Source organism: Chionomys nivalis, chromosome 8 (genome assembly GCF_950005125.1).
Source record: "Chionomys nivalis chromosome 8, mChiNiv1.1, whole genome shotgun sequence".
NCBI classification, from domain to species: Eukaryota; Metazoa; Chordata; class Mammalia; order Rodentia; family Cricetidae; genus Chionomys; species Chionomys nivalis.
This window is the reverse complement of record NC_080093.1, coordinates 33,518,572-33,539,083: the sequence shown is the minus strand read 5'-3', so window position 1 is coordinate 33,539,083 and position 20,512 is coordinate 33,518,572. Positions and strand designations below refer to the sequence as shown.

General features: G+C 38.5%; 1 protein-coding gene across 2 annotated transcripts in view; it reads right to left on the bottom strand.

Annotated features, from left to right (window-relative positions):
* Positions 1-7,414: 7,414 nt before the first annotated feature.
* The window catches only part of LOC130879814 (zinc-regulated GTPase metalloprotein activator 1), a 42,854-nt gene continuing 29,756 nt past the window's right edge, over positions 7,415-20,512 (bottom strand). For both annotated transcript variants that reach the window (XM_057778650.1, XM_057778651.1), the window contains exons 11-15: positions 17,951-17,999; positions 10,047-10,115; positions 9,880-9,945; positions 8,255-8,384; positions 7,415-7,937 (exon numbers count right to left, since the gene is read on the bottom strand). In XM_057778650.1, the coding sequence (XP_057634633.1) occupies positions 7,828-7,937; positions 8,255-8,384; positions 9,880-9,945; positions 10,047-10,115; positions 17,951-17,999 (424 nt within the window). In that variant the 3' untranslated portion in view covers positions 7,415-7,827. The remainder of the gene's footprint in view (positions 7,938-8,254; positions 8,385-9,879; positions 9,946-10,046; positions 10,116-17,950; positions 18,000-20,512) is intronic.

The window sequence follows — 20,512 nt, the reverse complement described above, 5'->3', positions numbered from 1 at the left end:
GGAGGATGAGAGGGAGAGGAGGGATGGACTTGGTGGCAGCTCACCTGGTTTGGGGTGGGTGGGTTAACTGGGATGCGTCTGCCAAGAAGCTGGAGTCCTCGTGGGTTAGACTTTTGTGTTCCTTTCTTCTTTCCAACACCGCGTGGCAAGGTGCACTTAGTGTTCTAAGTTTCTCTGAGACGTGTGCGGTGGACTCCTGGCTATATATCCCTCTTCCCGTTCCTCAGAGGGGGGCTGCTTCCTCCTGACGCGGTCCAATGATGAGGGTCCTCGGTTCACCCCTCATACCCACCCACTACCAAGGAAAGATGCTCTGGTCTTGGGTTTAACCAGCCAGAGTGCTCTGGCATTGTCTGGGCTCGGTCAATTTTGCTCTAAAACTGCACAAGTAAGCTTCAGGGAGGAAAACATGAAACCCAAAGACCTGTCACCACAACGACATTCAGACCTACTGGCTTTGGCGCGGGAGAGGGTAAAGGAATGTATTTCAAACAGAATGGCTCACTGATTTAATGCTATATGCCCTGTTCAAGAGAAATGGCCCCTGACCTCCACGCAAATGTCTCCAAATGTTCTCCCTAACTCGATTTCCCTAAAGATGAAAACACCCTAGTATTAAGCTGTGTAAGTTCAGTGTCAAAAACAAACAAAAAAAGATATTTCCTTAGTTTCTTTACAGTCCCAATTCTCCAAGTTCTTTTAATATTTACCCAGAGAAACAAAGGTGCATACAAACAGACCAGCCTAGAAAAGACTTCAGAAAGCAACATACTTGCACCCCAGTGACGGCGGATAATTTTCTTTTTCCTGATAGTCTTGACCATCTACACTGATTTCACCGTTTAAATACTGTTTTACCAAAGTAGTCCTATAAATAAAGGAATGCCCTCAGTGTATGGGTGTGTTTGCCTGCCTGCTGGTCCTTACCCCTACCTACAACCCCCAACATCCATCCAGAAACAGGACGGGCTTTTATTGTAGTAATAGTGCTTGAAACTAAACTGGGGAAGGGCTGGACTTCAGCATCCCTGCTACTAGACACACCTGAGACCATGGACAAGCATCTACACTGCAGGGCAGGACAGCAGCCCTAGGCTTTTGGACTAAACTTTTAGATTGGTTTCATGTAAATTAACCTAGCAACTAAAGTAGCAATGTGGTAGAATGTTTTGTTAAGTAAATAGAGATTGAGGGCAAAACACACCACCATGGGGAATTCTTGAGGTGGAACCTAACAAAACACAGTATGAAAGATGTTTCTCTTTTTGAAGAACAGCCCCCTTTCAAGCCTTTGAGTTAAGCTTTATGCTCTGTGGAGGCTTTTACCCTCAGAGCTCTCTATTTTGTGCTAGAACAAACAGATTTGAGCTTGATAGATTTGCATTTGAATTCAAAACTGACCAACGACTATTTGTGTGATTCTAAACTGCAGGAGGGCAGGGCAGGTGTCTCATCCAATCTGACTCCCCCAGAAGCTGCCCTCACCCCTGCTGGAGGAATGCAGTGCCCTCTCCCTGATTACCTGAGAGAAAGAGTATTGTTGGTTTTCCTCAAGTCAGCTTCTGGGGGGAATTGGGTGATTTACAAATGAAAGGGTGTAAACGGGAAAACAAAACAAGACCCCCACAATATGGGTGGATCTCAAAGGTGACCCAAGAGCCAGGGGGGGGGGCAATCTGTGCAACCAAACACAGCAGCTGGGTTATAACTCAATGTCTAAAATATGTTTGTGCATCCACATTGCTAAAATAAATGATCAAATCAATAAAAGAAATCTCTCTTGCAGAATTTCTAATGACTTGCGTAGCTTTTCAAGATGGAGCCTAATCCCCAACTACTTTTATGTGTGGACTGCCCATGTGATTCCCCCCCCCCCAAAAAAAAGTACAATAGAAAGAGGGAAGGGGTAGCCTTTCTTGTGGGGAAATCTAATCATCCCTCAGTCAGGGGATGTCCAGTGGTCACGTCTGTGAGAGATTGTCTCGACTGGTCACTCACTGTGGCAGGTAGGTGGGTCTGGACTTCGCAAAAAGGCAAACGTAAGCATAAGCTAGCAAGCATTGCTCCACTGTGGTTTCTGCTCCAAGCTCCTGTATGGACTTCCTGCCCTGACTTCACTCACTGATAGATTATTACATGGAAGATAAATTGAAATAAATCGCTTCCTCCTCTAAGTCACTTCTGGTCAATGATTTAACACAGCAAACTAGAACATCATGCAAGAGACTTATAAACAGAAGAACCTAAAGACCCAAGTATCTGTCAGCTGATCATACAGAGTATGATGTAACCATACAATGGAATATTGTTCAGCAATACAGAATGAAGCACTCCTACCTATTCACCCAAGTGGGTCTCAAAGAAACATGATTAGTTAAAGGAGTTTGAATACACAACTCTTCAGAGATTAGTGTAACGGATATGGGAAATACTTGCTAAGGGACATGGGCTTCTTTGGTTGTTAATTATAATGTTCTGCAATTAGATATCAGTAATAGCTAACTGTGGACTGTTTACTTTAGTAAGGTGTCAATTGTGTGGGACTCTGAATTGAGTAAAACAAAGAGCTATAGCAATGAAAACTAAGATGAATATCCTGGGGAAAGTCCACTGTGGTTCCTCATTCTGAAGAACAAAACTAAAGACTCTCACTGTTCCACCTCATTGATGTTGCTTAAGCTTAGAGTCTTCCTTTCTTTTCCCTTTTCTTAGCTCCTGGACATCTGAAATGATCCCAGAACAGTGGGCATCCAACGGCGCTTGGGGATCAACTCTCCTGGACATTTGAAGCCACCCCAGGACAGTTGGAATTCAACAGTGATCAACTCTTGGTGATCAACTCTTCAAAGATTAAACAGTTTTGCTGTCATTGTTTTTGCCAGAACAAATACCAATTTAAAAAAGTCTCATTCAGAGAAAACAACAGCATTTTAAGGCAGACTTCACTGTTTTCAACACCATGCTCACAGGTATCAGGCATTTCTAAATATGGAAAAGTCCTTTCAAAGCAGTCTAAATATCCAACTCTTCCACCTAGACTGGCAAGCTAGTAATAATTACCCAGTTCACAGATAGCCCCCAGGCCCTACTATCATTGAGTATTGGTCATCATTGCTTTAGAAACCTTTAGTTTGTTAATTACCTTCAATTCAGTCTAGGGATTAAAGACATAAAATTTCTTATTTTTTGTTTAAATAAGTTTTGGTACTGGAGATTGAACTGCATATACTCTACTATGGAGCTATATCCTCAAACCCAAAAAGATTTTTAAAACTTTTTATATTTCATATATATTCTATATTATAAATATATACTTATGTTATAAATAGACAGTAATATATTATATGCCATCATATAATATAAATATATTAATGTGTTATTGATTTATTTATAGATTATATATTTAATCTATATTGATCTATTACATACTATTATATAACATTAAATATATAAATATGCAATAAGTATTATATTTGTTTAATGTATAAATATACATTAAATATCTAATAAAAATATTTATAAGTCTTTCATAAATAATAATTTATTTTATGTCTTAGTTAAACCATATCTAAACCTTGACCACCATTATCAGAATACCCTGCAAGACTCCCATAGCTAAGAGTGGCCCACATTATTTTTATATGTAGACATTTCTTAGGTTATTAATAACGAATAAACACTACCGAAGGAGTTCCAGGACAGGCTCCACAGTTACAGAGAAACCCTGTTTCAACCCTCCCCCAAAGAATAAACAGTTTATTAAGAATAAAGCCCTCTTCTGCATAGACCCCGGAGCCTTGAGGGGAGGGGTGTGACAGACATCCCATTTATGGCTGAGCCGCCAAAGTCTCTTACCCTCTACGTGCTGTTCATCTAATTGTCTGTGTCAATTATCATCTACTGCGAGAAACTTCTCTGGGGAGGGTCGAGGGATATACTGTCTGTGCACACAGCAGGTGACACCAGGAGTGACTGTTGTCTCTTTAGAACAGTAGTAGTGGCATGATTTCCCCTAGGGCACAGGACCTCTCTAGTCTCGGGTTCTTGGTCTCATTAACAGTGTCAGGTATGGGTTCCAACTCATGAAATGAATGGGCCTTGAATAAAAAAAAAATGGTCCTCCAATAAAGTTTGTGCCACTATTGCACCAGTCTTTCCTATAGGCAGGTCATTATAGCAATCAGGGTTCATAGTCGGGTAAGACTGACAACTCCCCTTCTTCGCTGGAAGCATGCACAGAACCTTCCAGCACTGTAAGTGCTGGACAGTAGGGAAGGAAGCACCAGCTTGGTTTTTCTATGTTCTGTGTCCTCAGCAGTAGGGCCTTACCATCAGGTTGTGCAGAGTAACCAAAAGCATTTCCAATAGTCTGTGATGTTTGGGGATCTATAGGACCACTTTGGTGGACCACATTATTGCTGCATCACAAAAAACAAACAAAAGCCCAACTCCTTAGAGCATTCATTCTTCAGTGTTCAACTAATAGTTTGGGGAAGCTCTTCATTATATTCCACCTGTACAACCTGAGCAGTTAATGCTGGCTTGGATTTTAGTCAGAATAGGAGAAAACTGAGCTATTGTGCTTGCACACACACACACACACAAATCATCAACTATCAAAAGTTATCTGAGAGGTTGGAGAGCTGGCTAGGCAATTAAGAACTCTTATTGGTAGGCTAGGACCACAGTACTGACCCTGCCACCACTGACATGGAGACTCTACCAATTCCAGTTCTTAGTGCTCAAATGCCCCCCACCTGAAGCTACAGAAGCCATCTGGGGTGGACATGCCACTGGCCATGATGGTGAATGCCCTGGTGGGGTCTTTATTGCAAGTCACAGGAAGAATAATCTATGATCTTTTTACTGAGTCTCCAAGGGCTGACTCAGTGTCTGATAAACACAGGCCCCAGAGGCCATCAAGCAAACAGACATTACGAAAGGACATCGATGGCTTAGGTTTCCTCATCCTGGACCTGGATCTCAATGCACCAAATATTCCAAAACTCAATAGGTTTTTTCTTCTCTTATTTGGCTATGTCTGTGTCGTGTTACATCTTTTCATGACTACTGTACTCATGAGAACGAAATTGCCAGATTATCTGGTGGGCAAATGCTTTTAAGGAATCAGTGGATTCTGGATTTATTCCTATTAACGAGGTTTTAAAGACTGAACCATCCCCCTGTGCAATGTGGGAAAGAATGAACAGCAGAGTAAAAGCAGCACTGAATGACAACCTAGCAGGCTCATTAAAGTTCGGACTGGAACCCCTTGGTATCTGAGCTCCTTGTAGCACTTTTCCTGATGATCTGTTTTGTACCAGCTACCATGGCATCAACTACACTAACAGCATTTTCTTCTTAGCTTTTTTATTTTTAAAGGAACTATACTCCACTTCTAAAACTATAATATTGAATAAAGTGATTTTTTTTTGCAACCCCTTTGTGATGGTTAATTTTGTTTATCAACATGACTACATCTGAGTCAACTAAAACCCAAGCTGTTGGGTATACCTGTGAAGGATTTTTCTTGATTGGATCCTTTGAGATTAGAAGATTCATCCTAAATCTGGGCCACCTCCTTCTCTTGGCAGTCCAAATAAAGGACATGGAAGAAGCTTTTGTTGCTTGCCTGCTCAGCCTCATTCTCTCTGGCAAGCTCATCTATCCGGCTGCTGAGGCATTCCTTTGCTGGTATTAGAACCGACTTCTTTGGGATCCCCAAAATATATTAAAGACCAACTGAGAATCCAGCAGTGTGGACTGAACGATTGCAGGAGTCCTCCTATCAGGAGATAACCATTGCTGGATTCTATCAGTTCTGTGCCTCTAGGGCAGTGGTTCTCAACCTGTGCATTGCAACCAAATGGAGAAGTAAAATGATTCTTGTACAGAGGTGGCTTATCAGATATCCTGTACATCAGATATTTACGTTATGATTCATAACAGTAACAAAATTACAGTTACGAAGTAGCAATGAAAATAATTTTATGGTTGGGGTCACCACAGCATGAGGAACTGTATTAAAGAATGGCACCGTTAGGAAGGTTGAAAACCACTGCTCTAGAGAACCTTAACTAACATACCCCTAACCATTTTTTGGACAAGGTATTTCATATTTTCAGAACTAATGTAAATTGAGAAGATTCTGAGGTCTGAGAAGTTTGGGCAGCTGGTCAGTTCCTCCAGTGGTCCTTCACCTTTAAACAATCTGTGTGGTATTAAGCAATTCAGAAACATGCAAGAATGTTTCCTGGACAATAAGATGCATAAAAAGAGCATAAATAATTTTTTTTTCTAATTAGAAAAAAATTCTCTTACCATTCATGTACAGAAGACCTGAATTCAGTTGCCAGCGTGCACGGCAACCCACAACTGTATGTTACTCCAGTTTAAGGGGGTCTTGATGCTTTTTTCAGGTCTCCACAGACCAATACACATGTTCACATATGTGAACATACATATATATATAAATTTTAGAAATCGTTTTTTAAAGTTATCTGTGAGGCCAGCAAGATGGCTAAGCTACAGGTAAAAGTGCATGCCATAAACCTTTGGTAACTAGAATTCAGACTTCTTTTGAGTTTATAATCCCAGCTCTGGCAATTCCACAGTGAGAGGGGAGACAGAGACAGGGAGTTGGCTACAAGTTCCAAAGGCCAGTGTGCACAACAAAGTAGCAGAATCAAAACAAGGTGGAGGGAGAGAACTGACTCAAAAGTTGTTCTCTGATCCACACGTGTTTATTCACGCGTGAGCACACACACACAGTTATCTGCAGTTATGGTAAGTAAAGGGATTGCACCTCACTACTTCTCAGATTATACAGAAAACTAACACAATTCAAAATAGGCAAGATGAATTTAATGCCAGCAATAAAACTACAGTTTAACATTTCACAATTATAATCTTCTAAGCATAACACAGAGAACAAAGAGCCAAAGTATCATTACACTATCAGTACAGTTTGGCACTGATTCTAAGAGACAGTTTAATCTCTTTGACTCAGATTTCCTCCTCCTTAAGTCTTTAGGAACACTAGAGACTCAGTCCATTAAAAACATAGGAACAGGGCTGAAGAGATGGCTCAGTAGTTAATGCTGGCTGCTCTTCCAAAGGACCTTCCAGTCCCAGAGGATCCAGTGCCCTCTTCCAGACTCCTCAGGCAATAGATGCACATGGTGCACAGATACACATGCAGGCAAAACACCCATACACATAACATAAAAATAAAGGGTAAGCCGGGTCGTGGTGGCACACGCCTTTTATCTCAGCACTCAGGAGGAAGAGACAGGCAGATCTTTGAGTTCAAGGCTAACTTGGTCTACAGAGCAAGTTCCAGGACAGGGTCCAAAGCTACAGAGAAACCCTGTCTCAAAAAACAAACAAAACAAAACAAACAAAAACGATTAAATATTTTTAAAAATAAAATGACAGCATTTGTTTTAATATTTTTGTTACTATCAATACAATCATTGTATCTCTGTAATTATCTGAAGTTTAAAAAGAAAAGGAAAATGTTAAAGTTTGCCACATTTTTGCAAATATAATGAAGCATAAGTTGTCAGTATTCATGCTTAAACTTGAAAGAAAATTCTGGAATTGTTGTGAAATATTGTCTCAAAATAACCCTTCAGAAGATATATTTTATTATATGAATATCAAATGTTTTATAATGATTTACTAAAACCTCATGTATTTTATAAAATAAATACTATCATAAAGTTCACTCCTAACAGAGGTAATGAAAGAATTCAGGATTGAAATACATCCAGTAGGAAACTGATCCTTGTTTTTCTTATCAGTTCTTTTGGTAAGAAATGGCTTCTAGTGTGATGGACAAACTTGATCTTTGCCAGGTGCTGTCCTCTGCTCTTCTGTTTCTGCCACAGCAGTGAGGAAGAGTTCTTTAAGAACTTCCTTATCTAAATTCTTGCCTGAGAATAAAACAAAATAATGATTATATGAAGCTTACGAAAACAACATCTTGATTTCCAGTGTTTAAATACACAGTGCTCTCTAGTGATCTACCAAGTCCACAGTAACTGCATGATTCCTTCTACAGCTTTCTAGTTATGCCTCAAATCCAAGTTAGCACTTGAAGTAACCACTTTTCTAAGTCATCTGAAAAACAAAGTTCTAACAAAATCTTACATTATCTGTGATTCAGACAAATATAAAGCTTATTGAGTTAATACTGGTTCAATAGCACATTATGTCTCCTACAAACCTAGTTGTGTGTTTTGTTACTTACCAATAAAGACCAGCTGACTTCTTCTCTCAGCATCATCCTTCCAGCCTACGAGGCTCTCTTCCAGGTCGTACAGCTCATGGATGCCTTGCACAATCACTTGCTGTGGTTTGTCTTTGATGGATACCAGCCCCTGCTCAAAGAAAAATGATCACTCAGTTCCATCTCAAATTTACAAGCAGAAATAATATATCAAATTTGAAAATATTGCTTTTCAAAAGACAATCTCATAATAAAGGTAGAAAAAAAACCTGATTCAATTATTTGCTTATTTTAAGTTTTTAAAACTTCTAATAAATTTGAGTATACTGACCTCCCCTCCCCAAGACAGGATTTTTCTGTGTCGTTGTGGCTCTCCTGCAACTCCCTCTGTAGACCAAGCTGGCTTCAAACACAGAAATCTGCTGGCCTTTACCTCTTGAGTGCTGGGATTAAAGGTGTGCATCACCACACCTGGCTACTTCTTGAAAATAATGAATTACTTTCTCTTTTTTGTTTTGTTGTCTTGTTTTATTGAGATAGGGAATTGCTCTGAAGCCCTAGGTGGCCTGAAACTTGCTATGCAGGCCAGGTTGGCCTCGAACTCGCAGAAATTCACTTGCCTGACTGTACATCATGCCTAACAATGATTCCTTTTTATAATGTTAAAATTAATATATTAGGATTTTTTCAATGTTATTTATCACAACAAAAAACTGAAAGTAACCATATCTGTTATTGCATCATATCACACTAACTTCTCTGCCTTAAAGGTCTCGTACTTCTTTCACAAATTAACAAAAAAAATTGAGAAATTAAGGTATTCTGTCGGTGAATCTGTTTTGGAAATGTATTACAATAAATTTAGGTAATGATCAAATTGAAAGCTATTATATTCAACTGTAGTTCAATGTGGGGGTGGCAAGGTAGCTGACTCAGAGGGTAAACACACTTACCTCTAAAACATGACAAACTGAGTCTGATTCCCAGAACCCACAGAAGGAGAGAACTGACTCCCACAAAGTTATCCACTGATCTCCACTATGTTCATCCACATTCAGACAAAGAAACACACACACACACACCCAAATGTCAAGTAATATGAATGGCTTTCCAAAATGAACAAGAATTCCAGTGTTTTGTACCTCTGTATAAAATATGACAAGTGTTTATAGTGTCTGCTAAATGCATCAAGTAACATAAGACTTGGCAGTGGCAGAATTTTCAGCATTACTTCTCTGTTAAATGAAGCTCTCTTGTAAAAATAAAGCATTTCTCTAAGTGATCAATCTGTGCAAAGAAGAACAGGTTTGACAGTGTCAAGTTTATAAGCCAGATAACTGCTGGGAACACCTGGCAGAGGAGATCTGGGCTAATGAGCCAAGGCACACAGGTTGTTTGAGGTGCAGCACTAAATGAAGCTGTGCAAATAAACCATGATTTTGTTGTTGTTGTTCTGTTTTGTTATTGTTGTTTTAACAGTGATTTCTAAAGCTCCTTTTAGCAATGAAAATTATTAGAATGAAGGCACACAAAGGTTATTCGTACTAAAAATAGTGTTTCTGTTTAAAACCAAGTATGGTTTTTACATAACAGCCAAGAAAAGGATTCTCTCTGCCAAGCCTGCGAGGGAAAACTGCATGCTATACCTTCAGTCGTATGACCTCCATGCAGTGGCCGTCCTTGTTTTGTACGTTCTTTTCCCACAGGAGATTCTGTATTGGACGACACAATTTCATAAGACCAACCACTGCAAATGCAACAACTATGCAACAAAACAGCTCATGAATCATTAATCAGTTAAAATTGCATTCACCTGGATAAATACATTTAGACACTCTTCCTTTGCACTTCCTGGTACTTCAAATGTGACTGTAACAATACTCTGCAAATCAAGAGAATAATCCGTAAGTTTTATTGAATTATCCACCTATTTTTAAAACTATAACCAGTTTGAAGATGAAAAGAGAAAAGAGCTATACTCATGGAGCTTTAGCTGATTAATAATATTATTAATCATTATTTTCCTCTTTGGGAATTATCAATTCTACAAAGTAGATCAACAGTATTTAAAAACAGAAACAAACAAACAAAAACTCTTCATGTAAGTGTCCTGAGCAAAAAAGGAGGGTAGCATTCATTGTGTGCATCCTGCCAGGGTCATCACATCTTTTCCTCTGCTCATCACAGCAATCCTGGGAAGTGGGGACTGTTTCCCTTTATAAGTTGGGCAAATGAAGCTCAGAAGAATAAACCACCCTGATGCAGAAGCACTGCTCAAAACAATGGTGTGATTCTGCTCTCTTAGAAAGAAAGGCATGGTCTCTAAATGACCCAGCACTGTGATGAGTGAAAGGAAGGAGTTATCAGCGAGGCTGGCAGCAGTGGCGTTTCTGGCTTAGGTCCTTGGAGCATCGCTTACAGAATTCAGATTTATGCTTCCTCCTGATCTCAAAAGATCTGTCTTCTCTAAAGAAGCTTAAAGTTTCCTCTAACTGGTTACTTAATTAAAATTCAGACCTCCCTTTGACAACAACATAACCCCAAACCTCCATCTCAGCAATGGAAATACACAAGGCTAAGCACGTTGTTAAAGCAACACCCTCACCCTGAACAGTAAGATCCCAAGTCAAAGCTCAGAAGTTTGTAACAAGAAGACAGAGGACGTGAGTCTGTGTAACATCTTAGAAATGCTCATCTCCCCAAGCATTTTAGAAGACCACTTAAGACTGCAGAAGAAAACATAAAAATGCTGAGTTGTTTAATTTTTGCTTCATTGGTTTTGAAACAGGGTCTTGCTATGTATTCCAAGTTTGCTTTGAACTCATAATCCCTGTTTCAAGCTTAGCATGCTGGGGCTTCAGGTGTGCATCATTGTGCCCACCAGCTTCAGAATTGTTTTTTATGCAAACTTAGAGACTAGCTAAAAGCATTAAAGATCAGTGCAGGAAAATCAATATGCTAACACTTAATCCTCTGATATTGTCAATATGCAAAACAGAATGCTTTCTTACTCAAATATCAGAAGTAAAATCAATTTAAAAAAGCATGTTGGACTTTAAAATGTACGGCATTTAAAGCACTTCCCTTTATCTGTGGGACATGCAATAGAGTATTTGTATGAAACTACAGGTAATACTGAGACACAGCTAATGCCTCTTCAGTTTAACTAAGTGCTTACATGCTGTGGTTATAACTTCCAGGCTTAAATCCAACTGTAAAATTAGCACAAGTTTCTTTTTCTTCCTCCACAATGTCACATATAGTAAATTCATTCTGAGCAGATATCTTACCAATCTCAATATATGATTTCCCTCCTTTCTTATTAAATCACCTTTTCACATAAAGGAAGCACTCTACAGCTTCTCTTTGACACACTGTATTGTCAACATTATTAGTCTTGGCTTTGGGATGTGATTCCGTAACACAAGGGTCACATGAACATAATATTGCCTCAGTCGATCCGGCAACAGAGGTGCCAACTCAGTGAGTGATGGGCAGGTACTGAATTCAGCGTGGATCCAGCAGACAATGGGATGATTCACACAACAATCAGGACACAGCAGAATGGTGAGATGATTCATAATGCTACTCAGAATAGTATGCAGTTTTACACTGTTGAGTTATTTGGACTGCAGTTGGCTACACAGAATGGAAACCATAGATTGTGAGGGCTCTACCTGTATTTTGTTACAATAATTAAACCAAAAGCTAGAAATTATTTCAGTGTTCATCAACAAGTAAGTTTTTTTTAAAGTGATATGTATAAACAATGGATTATTATTTGGTCTCAGGAAGGAAGGAAATCCTGCCATATAGTAAAATGCGAATAACCTTGGAGGCTGCTATGCTAGACGAAATGAGCCAGTAACAGAACAAATATTGTACACTTGCATTAAGTGCTTAAAATAGTTAAACTTACAGAAATCAGAAAATGGCAGCTACTTGGGGCTGTGAGGGCAGCACTGAGAAGCAGCTGTCCAGTGAGTCCATTTGAGTTCCACAAGACACAAAGCTCTGTGCACAACACACACACCACAAACACTGCACACCTAGAATTTCCTTACAAGACAGAGATCAACTTAAGGAGTTTTTGTTGTTGTTTTTTTCTACAATACAAAGGACTTATTTTAAGATCTTAGTAAACATATCTTACTTTAAAACTATTTGGGTTTTTTGTTCAAAGTAATATTATGAATTTAAATTAAATGGTGATTTTTTTCTTCATTAAATAGATCACTCACTTTAAATGTCTAAAGTCTTATATCTAGCTAAATTGTAAAAGATCCCCAAATGAAACACATGTCAGATTCAAAAGAAAATAATTTGTCTTCAAAAACGTATATAAGTGTATTTCATTCAAGTTGAATAACAGCTTTTATTACTGAGAATGTCTCAACACAGAACTCAGTACACTTTCTGCTTTATTGTCAGCTCAAAGTCTTGTATAATAAGCATTTTTTTCCTTTTGCAAGTTAGTTAGTGATAAGACTTTGTTCAGTTATTTGTTGTTTTCTGAGACAGTCTCAAGTAAGCCAGGCTGGTTTTGAACTGTTGATACTCCTGCATCTACCTCCTCAGAACTGGGAATACGGGTAACACAACACCTTGCTATTACCTACTGATTTTAAAAGGGTATAATTTACTCCAGCAATAGGCACAAATGAGTCTTGAAATTAAGACAATACCTAATAGGGTTCAAGGTGGATGCCTCTACTTTGGAACTGTGGCTTTTCATACTAGTTAAAGTCTTTTCATATAAGGAAAACTCAAAAATGACGAAAGCTATAAATTGTGGTAAAAACTCAGAATTCAAAATTGCCTCTATAAATAAAACTCGCCATAGGCTGTCACTTGGGCATTCTCATTTATAGTCCCATACCAGCTCACCTTTTTAGGACTAAACAAGGAATAATGCAAAATAAAAAAAGGTGAATTACAGTAAATACTTCTCAGGAATAAAACTTCAATAACTCATAGCATATCCTAGATATTACCACCCTCAGACTAGATTTTTTTAAAATATTTATTTATTATGTATACAATGTTTTGTCTGTGTATATGCCTGAAGGCCAGAGAGGGCACCAGACCTCACTACAGATGGTTGTGAGCCACCATGTGGTTGCTGGGAATTGAACTCAGGACCTTCGGAAGAGCAGGCAATGCTCTTAACCACTGAGCCATCTCTCCAGCCCCCCAGACTAGATTTTGAAATTTATTTCTGCTTTGAATCTAAAATTGTCTCTTCTCATGACTAGTAACACAAAAGCAGAAAAATGAGGCAATAATTCAGGACAACTAAAGCCTAATAAAGAAATCCTCTAAAATAAAATTAACAGTAACTCTGGTTTGTTGACTTGGCTTATTTTCCCAGTTAACTCACTATATTTTCAGTTTTATAGCCTATGTAAATAACTTTTACATGATTTCTTTATCTGGAAAACCAAGCTCAGCAATGCAGTCAAATACCTCTGTCTCCAACGCTCCAGCCCTTTACTGTTCTTTGCCTCTGTGGTATCTTCTACCTCCAAATGCCCAGCAGAGCACGTGGCATTCTCAAATCTCTGTCCTCCAGATTCTCCTAGAGCTGTCTAGGCTCCTTTAGTTAGTCTACATTTCCCATCACTCCTCCTCTTCTTACCAATCCAAACACAGAGAGATCACTGTTTGCCCTGTTTCTACTGCAGGTATTTGTTCCATAGTACAGCATCTTCATGCTTGGTCTCCAGATCCCAAAGGCAAGTCCTGCTTCTCTAGCACATCAGTGCTAGCCTTCTTTGCCTTACACGTTATACCTCAATGCCTTAGAACAAATTTCTAGTTCCAGTCATCTAAAAAGACTTCTGCACTAAAAGCCTGCTTCTCTGGGACTATGTTCTCACTTTTCAACAGTGAAATTGTTGGCTTTCCCCTTCCACTGTATCTACTAAAGCAAAAAATCAGTCAACAGAACCCTAACTAGTTCAAAATTCTCTTTAGTATTCAAGTCAAAATGGCAACTGTCTATTCTCTGACCAAAAGGTGCATACAGAACTTCTATACATTTTTAGATACACTTATTATATTGACCTGAGTAGATTTGTACACATGGATGAATGTGTATGTGTACACAAATAATGCTGAATTACACACTAAAACCTGAATTGTTTACTTTATATGAAAAAACTATCTTTCCTAAAGCTTTTGATAAGGTTAAGGTTAGATGTAACAGTTAACCTTCATTGTCACTTGACTAGATTTAGAAACACTATGGAGGGGCTGGAGAGTTGGCTCCGTGCTTAAGAACACTGGTTGTTGTTCCAAAAGACCTGGGTTCAATTCCTAGCACTGATGTGGCAGCTCAATACTTTCTGTGGCTCTAGTACCAGGGATCTGACACCCTCACACAGATAAACATACAGACAAAACACCAATGCACATAAAATAAAATTAAATTTTAAAAAATTATGTAAATAATTAGGCGTGTTTCCAGAAAGGTTTAAATGGTGAAAGATCCACCCTGAATATGCCAGTACTTCTCCACAGGATAGGGTCTTAAATGGAAGGAAAAGGATAGAACAAACTGAGCACCAGCATCCATCTCTCTGTGTTTCCTGACTGCAGATGCAATGTGACCAGTTAGTGCAGGTTCCTGCTGCCAAGACTTCCACACCTCAAACTGTAAGCCAAACCAATCCTTCCTTCTTTAAGTTGCTCAGGTCAGGTGTTTTGTTAAAGCAACAAGAAAAGTAACCAGTAAGATATTCTAGATCAAAATGTAGCACTTTGGCATTTGAAAAACAAAAGCAGAAAAACCAGCTCACCCACTCTACGCACCCCACCTTTTCCCCTTTTCTCTGAAACAGGCCATAAACATAGGACTGCTTTTCTGTGCTTTCCCTGTAACAGATCTTAAGATACTCATGTGAGAAGCACCAAAAAAAGAGCAACCTTATTTGTAGGGAAAGGAGGAAGTCTTGAGTGAATATGTGTTGTTGACATATACACAGCCATGTCAAGGTATAGCCTCAGGTTCAGATGAATGGCAAAGCCTTCTTTGGGGGACCAAGTGTAAGTGTTGACAGTATATGCAGAGAATATATACCACTAACCAGATATTTATGGTCTCAAGTCTGCTTCCCTACAGAGATCATGCCTACCAAAATTAGCTAAACATGTCTCCTTGGTCATGCTATATACCATAAATTTTGTTCAACTCTATAAAATAAACCCCGTGCTTCTCACCTGTTGAAGTTTTTTCAGTCAAGAGCCCAGACCACCCAATCTCAGCTTTTCTGTGTTTTTTTTTTTTTTTTTTTCTGACTGTGTCTGTCTTTTCTTCATTCCCTCATACCCCAGTAAAGTCCAAATCCCTGGAGCAAAGAATGGGCACTACACTTACGTCTGAAGATAAAGTCACAAAGAAGATTCTAAACAAATAAACTTTTGCTAAATCTTCCAATTTAGTATTGTTAGGCCATATTCTTTCCCTATCTTAGTTCTCTACAACTCTTTGTTTTTAATCAAACCTAACACAGAAACATTCAGGTTTAACCAATTCTTAATGACTTCATTATGAAGGCTTCCATATCATAAAAACTAACAAGTTAAAAACTGTATGCTTCTTGCTAATCTGTCTTGTGATGAAGTCTTCAGCCCTGAACTTGCCAGTGAGTGAAGAAGAAATGCAGTTCCTTCTCTGATCCATTAAACTAACAAAAAGGTTCATGCTTGAATCCTAGTTTACTTTCTCTGGAATATTCCTTTGCCCTATGTTTATGCATTTAAAGCAGGGCAGTATATAAGAAACTCACGTTGAGTTTTAACAAAAACAGACATGCCCTATTTACTGGAGAAATGACGTAACGTCTGGGATTTAACATGCTGTAGCAGAAGTCGTAAGTCTGTACAGGTTCTTTATGCCATTCTACTTTTATATATGTTTGAAATTTACTATTTAAAAATATACATTTTGAACTTCAGCAAAGGAATATTGGGAAGATGGATGAATTAAAATTGGCAAAACTTGATAACTTTTTTTTTTTTTTTTTTTTTTGGTTTTTTGAGACAGGGTTTCTCTGTGGTTTTGGAGCCTGTCCTGGAACTAGTTCTTGTAGACCAGGCTGGTCTCGAACTCAGAGATCCGCCTGCCTCTGCCTCCCGAGTGCTGGGATTAAAGGCGTGCGCCACCACCACCCGGCAATCTTGATAACTTTTAAACTGATGTATAAAGAGACCCATTTTAGTCTCTTTCCCTTTGCATAGCACTAAAAAATATTCATAATAAAAAGTTAAGCTATGATTAACATTCATGTTTCTAAGCCTCACTTCTGGAGGAACTATGGAGTATCTCAATTCAGACAGCAAGAAGGGCAGAAAGGTAGGAAAGCAGGATGCTCCGTAAGTGACTCTAAGTCACACCACTGTTGGAGCATTTCAGCTTTTTATTCCTTTGGCAAATATTCACTGAGATGCTATTACATATCAAATCCTATGCTGTGCGATGTACAATTATTTTCAATGGGGAAGCGTTTCAAATCATATTGCATGATGTTACAAATACCTTCATGGGGTGCATTCAGGGCACCATGACTATAGATACTGGCCACCATGAAGGTTCTTGTGAGGACTCCATTTTCTTCATCCTTAATTCCCAGATCCCTATGTAGTATCTTGAACCCAGAAGTTCAGTAAGAGGTGCTTAAACGTTATCCTAGGACTGCTACTAAATGCCATCTACACTGAATTTCCCCTAAAATTCCACTGCCAAGGACTTACTATTTCTCTCACTTACTCATTTTAGAGGTAATGAGCCATATTCTCTGAGAAATATGCCATGCACATGGTGGTACAGTCCCCTAGGAACATGAGCCAAAATGAAGGCAAACGTACAAGTGACTGTTGCTATCCTGGCCCCATTACAAGTGATAAAGACCTGAGAAGTCAGTCACAGGTTCCAGACAGAGGAGCCCAGCACACTGTTCAGCATAAGTCCTTTTACTGCTTTAAATGAAATCACGAAGTTACTCTAAAGTTCCGCTCTCCAGGACTTGCTTAGGAGAAACATGGTTTAAAGAAAACATACTTACTTTGTCCCTAGCATCTTAAATATCACCCTCAGGAATCACACACACAAAAAAAAAAAAAAAAAAAAAAAAAAAACCTAGGGCTGGAAAGATGGCTCAGAGGTTAAGAGCATTGCCTGCTCTTCCAAAGGTCCTGAGTTCAATTCCCAGCAACCACATGGTGGCTCACAACCATCTGTAACGAGTCTGGTGCCCTCTTCTGGCCTGCAGGCATATACACAGAATATTGTATACATAATAAATAAATATAAAAAAAAATAAAAAACCTAGAGTTCAAATTTATAGTGCTACTGGAAGTAAAATTCAAGGTGAGTTTTTAATTAAATAGGCCATCCTTTACTGTCCCCTAATCAATTAGTTAAATACAGTTTAAGCAGAAAGCAGAAAGAATCTCCAGGTTTCATTTAGGTAGAATAAGTTTGAATACAGAATTTTATAAAATATCAGGAAACATAAGGATTAGAATGTTTCTTAACACAGAACAAATTCTCATGCTAAACTAGATTACATACCCCCAAAGACGTGTAAAACTATCAACACTGCCAACCTAAGCTATAAATAGTATTTTAGAAAGAGATCTAACAAGAAGTATCCTAAGTAGAACTGACTTTAAATCGAAAGAAACACTTTAAATTTTATAAAATTTTAATTTTACCTGATCAAGGTGGGGTGCTGTTGGCACATGCTGAAGTTTTTTCTGTAAACTAAGAACAACAAATTACAGATTCAAAGATCAGTATATTTCTGATTTAATATTAGTCATTACTCAGAGACACAAGGCCAATTAAGGAAAAAACATTTCATAATCGAATCTATCACAAAGTTCCAATTTACCCACTCTTCATAGTCTAAATTTATACATATATACAATATTTGTATAGAACAACTGAGATCTAAGATGTGGAGAAAAGCTGACAGATCTAAGATATAATGCATACCCAATTACATCATAAGTATGATTCAATGAAGGGAAAAACTAATATTTTAGCAATATTCTGTTGCTAAATATGTCAGTAGATTTCTTTATAATTCTAGTAGGTTAATACAATAATTTCAACAGGCTTGGGAACACAGGCATGGCCATTCTGTAGTGCTCCAAGTTTCCTTGATATGAAAACATGTTGGTAACTTTAAAAAGTTAGAAATGTAGCCGGGCGGTGGTGGCGCACGCCTTTAATCCCAGCACTTGGGAGGCAGAGGCAGGCGGATCTCTGGGTGTTCGAGGCCAGCCTGGTCTACAAGAGCTAGTTCCAGGACAGGTACCAAAGAAACCCTGTCTCGAAAAACCAAAAAAAAAAAAAAAAAGTTAGAAATGTAAACTTTCCTTTGTTAAGGGTTTCCATTTGATATACATATATATTATTAAAAGGCAAAAAGAATCCAAGTACAAATTTCCTATATAATTAGTTACCAGTTAAGAAAAAAATGAAGTCAGGCATAGCGATGTACCCCATTAATCTAGCACTCAGGAGCCAGAGTTGGAAGTGAGCCTGAACTACATAGTGAGTTTCAGGACAGTCAGAGTTACATAGTGAGACCCTGACTTTAAAAAAAAAGCCAGTCAGAATCTTAAGAATGTACTGTTCTGTTATGAGAAGACCCGTAAGATTGCAGAACAAATTACCACCATAACAACTGGAGCACACATTTAGATGGTGATGGTGACAGGGCAGAGGGAGGGGAGGGACTTAAAGTCTTGCAGATGTTCTGTCTTGAAGCACAGTGAGGGGTGAATTAGTAACAGCAAGTCTAGGCTGTAGGAACCACTGTGGAAGAAATGACTCACACTGGGGGAGTAGGGAAAGTGTCAAATTAAATCCTTCCCAGCTGGTTGCTTAGGGCTGAAACAGCTAAGCAAAAAGGAGCCAGGCAAAGGTCTCATCTACAATTGGAGGACATCACATACATATTCCTTTTGGTATTGCTAAAATATTATAACTGCTCTTATATCAAAAGTCGAACAAGATTAGAAAATTGTAGGAAAATCATGTTTCAGTGTTGCCAGACAGTGAGTACATACAACTTCACATCCAAGTAAAAGTCGAAAAGATTAACAAGGAACCTTTAGGGTTAGTTCCTAGTAAGTTCCAGAATTGTCTGTCTTAATAAAAAGAAAAGAAACTGTACTCTAGTATAGCAGACAAGCATATTCTACTAAAATCTGAAATTCATTATCAGAATCTTTTGTGTGAAAAATAATCAATGCAATTCCTAATGATTTTCATATTCCATATGCACTCATCATTAAGTATAAAAACTCTTGAGTACTCAAAATGTACAGCAGGCAAATGGGCCAGGAAAACTTCACCCTGTGGAAAGCAGCAATCTGATCAAACCACCTACGTAGGAATGTATTTAAATGAACACATACTCATAAGTGATTCACATGCACCAGACATTCCTACCTTCCTACGGACTAGACCAAGAAAAGCGAACACAGATTTATTCACAGCAGCAGTATTTTCATTTGTCATTGAGTTACTCTAAAAGTCCAACACAGAGGCAGTGAGTGAAAGCAGCTCTTTACTAAAGACTTAACTTCTAGAATGGCTAGTTCTAGCCCTCGACTTAGGAGATGAAATATCCACCTCTCTGGATTTTAATTTAAAACATGAGGAAACAGTTGTCTTGCATATTCCACACTTCTAGGCACTAAAGCAGTTCCACTTTTAAAAATCACAGTAAATGGGAATTAAAATTCTCTATAAGATAAAGAGGTCCATTAAAACACCATGTCATATCCTCATGGGTTACTTCAGAAGCTGTTTCAAAGAGTGCACAATACTAAAGATATGGGGGACCGGATGCCTACTTGAAGCTCACAAGTACCAAGCCACTCATTATGCCTACTCATAAAAATAACAGCCTTACTAATTAAAAATACTCAGAGAAGAATCTATTTTCATGATATTGAGTAGACAAAAAAGATACTATAAGCGTTGTTTACAAGAGCTAAAATGTGGAAACAACTTAAATGTTTATTTTTAGATGAACAAAGAAATGTGTGCTCTTTGTGTATATGCATGTCTGTGTACATGTAAGTGCACTTTAAAAAGAGTCCATGCAGGCCTCTGCCTTTGGGTCTCTCTAATGAACTCTGACTTCATTTTTTGTCCTGAATCATCAAGGGGAATTTTATACTTTTGTTTTAACCTTCCAATGGTGAAAATGAACCCACACAAAAGGAGGGGGGTCCTGTCCTGTCACTGAAGGACAA